Genomic DNA, 10,157 nt, shown 5'->3' on the forward strand with positions numbered 1-10,157 from the left:
TGACAGTTTCCTGGAACAACACTAGGGATAAAGCTGTTTTAGATCCAGTATTATGCAATCAGGCAGGGTTAGTTAGTAATCTCATAATAAAAGATCAGCTGGGAAAAATGATCATAATACAACTGAATTCCATATTAAGTATGAAAGTGGCATATTCCAGTCCCATACACAAATCTTAAACTTAAAGCCAATTACTTAAACATGAGGGGGAGAGCTGCGTCGATTGCTTGGGTAAATAGACTAAAAGGTGTGGCGGTAAATAAACTGTGGGAAACATTAAAAGAAATAAAACAAAATATTCAAAAAACAAAAACTTAGCAAGAAAGATTCTTTTGTGGCTTACAAAGGAAGTTAAGGATAGTCCCTTACATTTCTCCAGTACTTTTTCTCTGTTGATATCAATTACCTTAATTTCCTCTCTCTTGTTAGTCCCTAGATTACCCTCAATTTCTGACATGTAACTTAAGTCTTATACTGTGAAGATAAACACAAATTATTTGTTCAATGTCTCTGCCATTTCCCATGATAATTTCGCATGTCTCTGCCTCTAAGGGACCAACATTTACTTTAGCTACTCGCTTCTTTCTTATATACTTGTAAAAGCTCTTGCAATCTGTTTTTATACTCCCATATTCTATTATTTTTCCTTTTAATCAACATTTTGGTAGCCCTTTGTTGGTTTCTAAAACAGTACCAATCTTCAGGCTTACTACTATTCTTTGCAACATTATAAGCCTCTTCTGTTAATCTGTTCTGATGAAAGGTCACAAACCTGAAAAGTTAACTCTGCTTCTCTCTCCACAGATGCTGCCAGACTTGCTGAGTATTTTCAGCACTTTCTGTTTTTATTTCACATTCCCACCTAGTTTTGTGTCATCAGCAAACTTGGAAATATTACATTTAGTCCCCACATCCAAAACACTTATAAAGATGGTGAATAGCTGGGACCCAAGCAGTGATCCTTGTGGTATCACACTAGTCACAGCCTGCCAACCTGAGATTAACTTGTTTATTCCTACTCTCTGTTTTCTGTCTGTTAACCAATTCGCAATCTATAGCAGTATATTACCCCCAATCCCATGTGTTTTTATTTTGTTTATTAACCTCCTGTGTGGGACCTTATCAAAAGCCTTCTCAAAATCCTAATTCACCACATCCACTGGTTCCCCCATTCTGCTAGTTACATCCTCAAAAAACCCCAACAGGTTTGTCAAACATAATTTTCCTTTCATAAATCCATATTGATGCTGGCCAATCCTCCCAGTGTCCAGTTATCACATCCTTTGTAATAGATTCTAGCATTTTCCCTACTACTGATGTCAGGCTAACAGGTCTGTAGCTCTCTGTTTTCTCTCTCCCTCCTACATTTGCTACTTTTCAATCTTCAGGAACCATTCCAGAATCTATAGACTTTTGGAAAATGATCACCAATGCATCCACTATCTCTACAGCCACCTCTTTCAACACTCTGGGATATAGATCATTGGGTCTAGGGGATTTATCAACTTTCAGTCCCATTCATTTCTCCAGTATTACTTTCTTACTTATACTAATTTCTTTCAGTACCTCATTCTTGCTAGTCCCTTGGTTCTTTAGTATTTCTGGGAGGTTTTTTTTTTATCTTCCTCCGTGAAGGCAGACACAAAATATTTGTTTAGTTTCTTTGCCATTTCCTTACTCCCCATTATAAATTCTCCTGTCTTGGCCTGTAATAGGCCCATATTTGTCTTTGCTAATCTTTTTACATACCTATAAAGCTTTTACAGTCATTTTTTATGTTTCTCGCTAGTTTACTTTCATATTCTATTTTCTCTTTCTTTATCTGTTTCTTAGTCCTCCTTTGCTGAATTCTAAAATGTTCCCAATCCTCAGGTTTACTACTTTTTTGGGAAATTTTATAAGCCTCTTCCTTTGATTTAATACAATCTTTAACTTCTCTTGTTAGCCATGGTTGGATCAACTTTCCTGTTGGGTTTTTGGGCCGCAAAGGAATGTAAATTTGTTGTAAACCATGCATTAATTCTTTAAATGCTACCCATTGCCCATCCATTGACATACCTTTTAATGTAGTTCCCCAAACTATGACAGCCAACTTGCCTCTCAACCCTTTGCAGTTTCCTTTACATTTAAGACCCTAGTTTCAGATTGAACTATATCACTTTCAAGCTTAAAGTAAAATTCTAACATATTATGATCACTCTTCCCTATAGTCTCCTTTACAACGGGATTGTTAATTAGCCTTTTCTCATTGCACAATACCTGATGTAAAATAGCCCATTCTCTAGTTGATTCCTCAACATATTGTTTTAGAAAACCATCTCGTATACATTCCAGGAATTCGTTCTCCACAGCATTAATGCTAATTAGGTTTACCCAGTCTATATGTAGATTGAATCTCCTCATGATTACTGTATTACCCTTGTTACCTCTAATTTCCTGATTTATACTGTGTTGTACATTACCGCTGCTGTTTGGTGGCTTATAAACAATTCCTACCAATGTTTGCTGTCCCTTGCTGTTTCTTAGCTCCACCCAAATTGATTCTACATCTTGACCCTTCAATTTAAGATCCTCTCTCATTAACGGATTGATCAAATCCTCTCACTAATGTATTGATCGATGGGCCTTATGGTCTACTCCTGCTCCTGTTTCTTATGTTGTTATGTTCTCAGTTGTTGACTATATTCAAGACAGAGATCAATAGATTTTTGTATACTAAAGGAATTGAGGGAGGAAAGGTGGATTTAAGGTTGAAGATTAGGCACGATCATGTTGAATGATGGAGCAGGCTCGAAGGGACCAATGGCCTACTCCAGCTCCTATTTCTCATGTTCTTATGACACATAGCATTATTTTTGCAAGAGCAAAATACTACAGATGCTGGAAATCTGAAATTAAACAGAAAATGCTGGACATATTCAGTGGGTCAGGCAGCATCTGTTCAGGTCGATGACCTTTGATCAGAACTGGAAAAAGTTAGAGATGGAACAGCCTTTAACCAAATACAAAGGCGGGGGAAAGGGGGATGGAGTGGAAAGAACAAAAGGGAAGATCTATATTAGGGTGGAAGGCAGGAAAGATGAAATGACAAAAGGGTTTATAGTACAAAGCAAAAGGAAGTGGTAATGGGGGAAGTAAAGAAATAAAAGACGTGGCCAGAGGAGCGACTGGCAGAATGTGGCAGAATGATAAACAGCTGCCGTCCAGAAAAAACAAAACTAAGAAAGAAAAAGGAAACAAAATGGAGGCAGAGATTACGCTCTGAAATTGTTGAACTCAATATCTGGAAGGCCGTAAAGTGCCTAATCAAAAGGTGCGGTGCTGTGCTCAAGCTTAGGTTGAGCTTCAATGCAATACTGTAGGAGGCCGAGAACAGAAAGGTCAGAGTAGGAGCAAAGTGGAGAATTAAAATGACAGATGAAAGGAAGTAATTTTGTTTTGGGTCAGAGTCCAGTGTATCCTTATTTTGTTTCTCAGAAACTTGTTTTGTTTCTAAGAAACTTCATTTGTTTGAAATTAGTTCTTGTGTGTTGATGTGGACATTAAAAAAGAGAAGACCTGACTTCAAGCATCTCAGTTTTGTGCTTCATTCCAAAAAATTTTCACCTCATCAACTCTTGATTCTATAAAGCTGAGGGCCATCCATTGCTCGAGTACTGGGAAGGCTCTTCCAATATCTCTCTCTTCCACGGTCTGTCTCAGGAGTCTCGAACAGAATACTGGAAAAAGCTTGTGATCTGATCTCTGACCTCTCGGATCAAATCTGTATCTTCATCTCAACCTTTCCTCTCTCAGTTTCTTTCTATCTCTCACAACAATACTACTGAAGTCAATATTCCTCTGCAATTCCTCTCCTTAGTACACCTATAGTCATGCAAAGCTCTCTGCTGCATGTTGACCTTTATTGCAAGCGGATTGGACCACAAGAATAAAGAAGTCTTGTTAAAATTATGCAGGGTTTTGGTGAGACCACATCTGGAGTACTGTGTGCAGTTTTGGTCTCCACATTTAAGAAAGGATATACTTGCATTGGAGGCGATACAGCAAAGGTTCACTAGCTTGGTCCCTGGGGTGAGAGGGTTGTCCTGTGATGAGAGGCTGATTAAATTGGGCCTATATTCTCTGGAGTTTAGAAGAATGAGAGGCAATCTCATTGAAGCATACAAGATTCTGAAGGGGCTGGATAAGGTAGATGCTGAGAGATTGTTTCTGCTGGTCCAGGAATCTAAAACATGAAAGGCAAAGTCTCAGGGTAAGGGGCTGATCATTTAGAACCCTGATAAGGAGAAATTATTTCAAACGGTAACGCAGGGGGTTGTGGATGCTTTGTCGTTGAGTATATTTAAGGCTGGGATAGACAGAATTGGGGTCTCTCAGGCAATCAAGGGATAGGGGAGTGGGTGGTATAGCCCAAAGATCAGCCAATGGCGGAGCAGGCTCGACCAGCCATTTGGTCTACTCACGCTCCTATTTGTTGTGTTCTTGTATTGAAGTAAAGGCTGATTGCATTGTCTGCTCCTCTAATTCATTCTTTTACAGGCATCACACAACTGTATCGCCTCTCTCAGTTTTCCCTTCTTCAACCTACAAGCTACCAAAACCATACCTCATGATGACTTCTTAATTTGTTTATCCTCTATCCGGTCTTTTGGTGTCCTCTAGTTTGAGGCCTTCATTTAAATTTCTCAGTGTTAAACATTACACAGTCAAATAGAGCTTGAACTCTGATGTCACTTAACTGACCCCACCACCACCATAATAATGTTTCCCCACAACATCCCAGTAATCTGTCCTCCTTTACACCCCAATAACTGATGATGCCCAACCTAAAGGCACTGGAGAAGATGCAAAACAGGTTTTCAAGGATGATACCAGGACTGAGAGGTTCGCTAACAACCACCAACAGATACTATGGCTGCTCTAAACCCACTCATCAAACCTGTGAAAAAACGCAGGGAGTTTTAAAAATTTATTCATGTGATGTGGGAGTCGCTGGCCAGGCCAGCATTTATTGCCCATTCCTAATTTCCCTTGAAAAGGTGGTGGTGAGCCGCCTTCTTGAACTGCTGCAGTTCATGTGGAGTGTAGGTACACCCACAGTGCTGTTAGAAAGATGATATAGTTCCAAGTCAGGATGGTGTGTGGCTTGAAGGGGAACTTGCAGGTGGTGGTGTTCGCATTCATCTGCTGCCCTTGTCCTTCCAGGTGGTAGAGGTCGTGGGTTTGGAAGGTGCTGTCTAAGCAGCCTTGGTGCGTTGCAGCAGTGCATCTTTTAGATGGTACACACTGCTGCCACTGTGCGTCAGTGGTGGAGGCAGTGAATGTTGAAGGTGGTGGATGGGGTGCCAATCAAGCGGGCTGCTTTGCCCCTGATCGTGTCAAGCTTCTTGAGTGTTGTTGGAGCTGCAGCCATCCAGGCAAGTGGAGAGTATTCCATCACACTCCTGACTTATGCCCTGTAGATGGTGAACAGGCTTTGGGGTGTCGGGAGGTGGGCTACTTTCCACAGAATTCCCAGCCTCTGACCTGCTCTTGTAGCCATAGCATTTATGTGGCTGGTCCAGTTCAGTTTCTGGTCAATGGTAACCCCCAGGATGTTAATAGTGGGGGTTTCAACAATGGTAATGCCAATGAAAATCAAGGGGAGATGATTAGATTCTCTCTTGTTGGAGATGGTCATTGCCTGGCACGTGTGCGGCACGAATGTTATTTGTCACTTATTAGCCCAAGCCTGGATGTTGTCCAGGTTTTGCTGCATCTGGACACGGGCTGCTTCAGTATCTGAGGAGTCGCAAATGGTGCTGAACATTGTGTAATCATTAGCAAACATACCCACTTCTGACCTTATGATGGAGGGAGCAGCTGAAGATGGTTGGGTCCAGGACACTACCCTGAGGAACTCCTGCAGTTATGTCCTGGGACTGAGATAATTGACCTCCAACAACCACAACCATCTTCATTTGTGCTAGGTATGACTCCAACCAGCAAAGAGTTTTCCCCTGATTCACATTGACTTCAGTTTTGCTCGGACTCCTTGATACCATACTCAGTCAAATGCTGCCGTGATGTCAAGTGCAATCACTCTCACCTCGCCTCTGGAGTTCAGCTCTTTTGTCCATGTTTGGACTAAGTTTGTAATGAGGTCAGGAGCAGAGTTGTCCTGGCGGAACCCAATCTGAGTGTCAGTAAGCAGGTTATTGCTGAGCAAGTGCCGCTTGATAGCACTGTCAACGACCCCTTCCATCACATTGCTGATGATTGAGAGTAGACTGATAGGGTAGCAATTGGTCGGGTTGGAATTGTCCTGCTTTTTGTGGACAGGATATACCTGGGAAATTTTCCACATTGCCTGGTAGATGCCAGTGTTGTAGCTGTACTGGAACAGCTTGTCTGGGGGGGTGCGGCTAGTTCTGGAGCACAAGTCTTCAGTACTATTGCCGGAATGTTGTCAGGGTCCAAAGCCTTTCAAGTATCCAGTGCCTTCAGCCGTTTCTTGATATCACGTGGAGAGAATTGGATTGGCTGAAGACTGGCATCTGTGATGATGGGGACCTAAGGAGGAGGCCGAGATGGATCATCAACTTGGCACTTCTGACTGAAGATGGATGCAAATATTTCAGCCTTGTCTTTCGTACTGATGTGTTGGGCTCCCCCATCATTGAGGATGGGGATATTTGTGGAGACTCCCGCTCCTGTTAGTTGTTTAATTGTCCACCACCATTCAGGACTCGATGTGGCATGACTGCAGAGCTTAGATCTGATCTGTTGCTTGTGTGATTGCTTTGCCCTGTCTATCACATGCCGCTTCTGCTGTTTGGCATGCAAGTAGTCCTGTGTTGTAGCTTCACCATGCAAATACCTAATTTTTAGGTATGCCTGGTGCTGCTCCTGGCATGCTCTCCTGCACTCTTCATTGAACCAGAGTCGGTCCCCCAGCTTGAAGGTAATGATACAGTGGAGGATATGCCAGGCCATGAGATTGCAGATTGTGGTTGAATACAATTCTGCAGCTGCTGATGGCCCACAGCGCCTCATGGATGCCCAGTTTTGAGTTGCTAGATCTGTTCGAGATCTATCCCATTTAGCACAGTGATAGTGCCACACAACACGATGCAGGGTATCCTCAATGTGAAGTTGGGACTTCATCTCCACAAGGACTGTGTTGTGGTCACTCCTACCAATACTGTCATTGACAGGTGAGGATGAGGTCAGGTAGGTTTCTCCCTCACCACCTGCTGCAAACCCAGTCTAGCATCTATGTCATTTAGGACTCAGTCAGCATGGTGCTACTGAGCCACTCTTGGTGATGAACATTGAAGTTCCCCACCCAGAGTACATTCTGTGCCCTTGCTACCCTCAGAGCTTCTTTGAATTGGTGTTTAACATGGAGAAGCACTGATTCATCAGCTGAGGATTGTGAGGGGGTGGGGGGTGGATAGTGGTGGTGTTGCAGGAGCGATAGGTGGTAATCAGCAGGAAGTTTCCTTTCCCAGGTTTGACCTGATACCATGAGACTTTATGGGGTCTGGAGTCCATGTTAAGAACACCCAGGGCAGCTCCCTCCTGACTATGTCATTGTGTCGCCAACTCTGGTGCCACCTCAGGGATGGTGATGGTGGTGTCTGGGACATTGTAAGGTATGATTCCGTGAGTATGACTATATCATGCTGTTGCTTGACTAGTCTGTGGGACAGCTCTCCCAATGTTGGCACAAGCCCCAAAATGTTAATAAGGAGGACTTTTCAGGGTCGTCAGGGCTGGGTTTGCTGTTGTCGTTTCTGGTGCCTGGGTCGATGCCAGGTGGTCTGTCTGGTTTCATTCCTTCTCTTAGGCTTCATAGCAGTTAGATACAACTGACTGGCTTGCTAGGTGATTTCGGAGGGTATTTAAGAGTCAACCACATTGCTGTGGGTTTGGAGTTACCTGTAGGCCAGACCAGACCTGGTAAGGATAGCAGATTTTCTTCCCTAAATGACATTAGTGAATCAGATGGGTTTTTACAACAATCAACAATGGCTGCATGGTCCCCATTAGACTAGCTTTTAATTCCAGATTTATTAATTGAATTCAAATTTCACCATCTGCCATGGTGGGATTTGAACCCATATCCCCAGAGCTTTGTTCAGTGGCAATACCACTACGCCACCGCCTCCCCTAAGTTCATGGATTACCAGGCAGACCTCTCTGTGAAGATGTTGCGTAAATATCTCAAACCTGAGGGATTGGCAACAGAGTTTGCAGGAGGTTTAAAGGTCAGGTTTTATTACCAGACATTGGTTATGGCAGAAACAAGACCAAACACATGCTGTCCTCGGGATTCAAGAAACTCTTAATCCCCAATATTAAGGAGCTGGAATGATGAACAAGAATTACTGTGCTGAGATTTCTCACAATATCCCCTCCAGAAAGTGCAGTGTGATTGTGGAGACGGCAGCCCAGTTCGCAATGAAGATCACCAATCCCAAAGACAGGTTACACAGCAGAGGGTATGAATAGCGTCTTGGCAAAGCTATAAAGTTCTTTACTAAAAGTTTATAATACAGAAATAAGGAAAGGCTATAATATCAGGAAAGACTGAACAGGCTGGTGCTCTTCCCTCGAGGAAAGAGAAGGCTGAAGGATGACCTGATAGATATCTTTAAAATTATGAAGTGGTGCAATAGGGTAGACCTACAGAAGATGTGAAGGAACCCAAAATCACAGACCATAAATATAAGATCGTCACCAACAAATGACTAAGGAATTCAGGAGAAGCATTTTACTCAGAGAGTGGTTAGAATGTGGAACTTGGAGTGATTGAGGTGAACAGCATCGAAGTATTTAAGGGGAAGCTAAATAAACACATGAGGGAGGAAGGAATAGAAGGAAATGCTGATAGGGTGAGATGAAGATGGGTGGAATGAGGCTCGTGTGGAGCATAAACCCTGACAAAGACCAGTTGGGCCAAATGGCCTGTTTCTGTGCTGTAAATTCTATGGGCCATAATTTGCTGTAGCAGTGCACCTAACAGTGTCTCCCATTAGTTAGACTTGCCCATGCACGTTTAGGCTTTTACCTTTTTCGTAGAAGGTTGCTGAAAATGTGAGCTGATAACATCGCTGATAATAAGGAAAACCGGACATCTAGAGCCTGAGTGAAGGCAAACAACTGTGTGTCTCCTTAATTAATGATACAAAGTATTGTAAAAATAACAGTGCAAGGACTGAGAAGAAAGTGTGAGTGAATTCAATGCTAAATCAGGTACAAAAAGAGAAATAAAGAGAGGGAAAGAAAGATTGGAATAAGAGAGAGAGAAAGGGACAGAAAGGAAAAGTAACAAAAATATTGACATTGTTTAAATCACCAGAAATTAAAACCTGAAGGAATGAGACTTCACACTTGTAATATTTAGATTTCAGTGCCAGAGTGGTTGACTGACAGTAACTAACTCATCACCTTGATAAAAAGAGTACTTTGACTGAAATGGACAAGACAACTTTATGTGCTGAATTTTTAGTTTGTATCTACCACGTAAGCACATCAACTTCACATCGTTCAATACATCTCTATGGTGAGCCAGACAGCAGGATGCTGTTTTCACGAAGCAGCAACTTTGGATTTCTGCATTTAACTGTGCCTTTCATCTGAAGTTGCTGTACCATTTGTGCATAAATAGCAGTGAGTGCCAATAGCTTCACCATTATTTTGACAGTAAGTTATTGCCCAATGTGCCCTTAACCTGGCAGTGACTGCAGCATTCTGTTGCTCCTCTCACACCCTGAAAGTTCCTATTAGCTTCTCTGTGCTTCTTCCTACTACGAGCTCTGCTTTGGCAGCTGTAGTTAAGCAATCTTATCTTGCTTTGAATTTACTTAACAAGCAAAACATTTTCTCCTGTTAAGAAACAATGGGGAAGGAAGGACAGGGTACAAATTCTGGACAGCACCAGGGTTTGGAAAGTAAATGCAGACAAGCAGATAAGGTAAAGAAAAGGAGGCAATTGGGTGACATAACAATGAATTTGAACAGTTATTATTAGAAAGCACCTACTGGAACCCCACACTGAGACCGACAGCAGAACTGTGGAAAGCCAAACGTAGAGAGAACTCATCGCCAACTCTTCAATGATTTGTCCTTCTCACTTGCTGCTTTCTGTCTCTTAACACTGAAATACAGAA

The 10,157-nt window shown here is 42.3% G+C and overlaps 1 protein-coding gene and 1 pseudogene across 2 annotated transcripts in view; one reads left to right on the forward strand and one right to left on the reverse strand.

Moving 5' to 3' along the window:
• The window catches only part of LOC137368900 (uncharacterized), a 79,347-nt gene extending 69,195 nt beyond the window's left edge, over positions 1–10,152 (reverse strand). For both annotated transcript variants that reach the window (XM_068029165.1, XM_068029164.1), the window contains exon 1: positions 10,030–10,152. In XM_068029165.1, the coding sequence (XP_067885266.1) occupies positions 10,030–10,090 (61 nt within the window). In that variant the 5' untranslated portion in view covers positions 10,091–10,152. The remainder of the gene's footprint in view (positions 1–10,029) is intronic.
• Positions 4,912–8,496, forward strand: LOC137368620 (large ribosomal subunit protein eL32-like; annotated as a pseudogene).
• Positions 10,153–10,157: the final 5 nt, after the last annotated feature.

This window comes from Heterodontus francisci, chromosome 4, assembly GCF_036365525.1.
Source record: "Heterodontus francisci isolate sHetFra1 chromosome 4, sHetFra1.hap1, whole genome shotgun sequence".
Lineage (NCBI taxonomy): Eukaryota > Metazoa > Chordata > Chondrichthyes > Heterodontiformes > Heterodontidae > Heterodontus > Heterodontus francisci.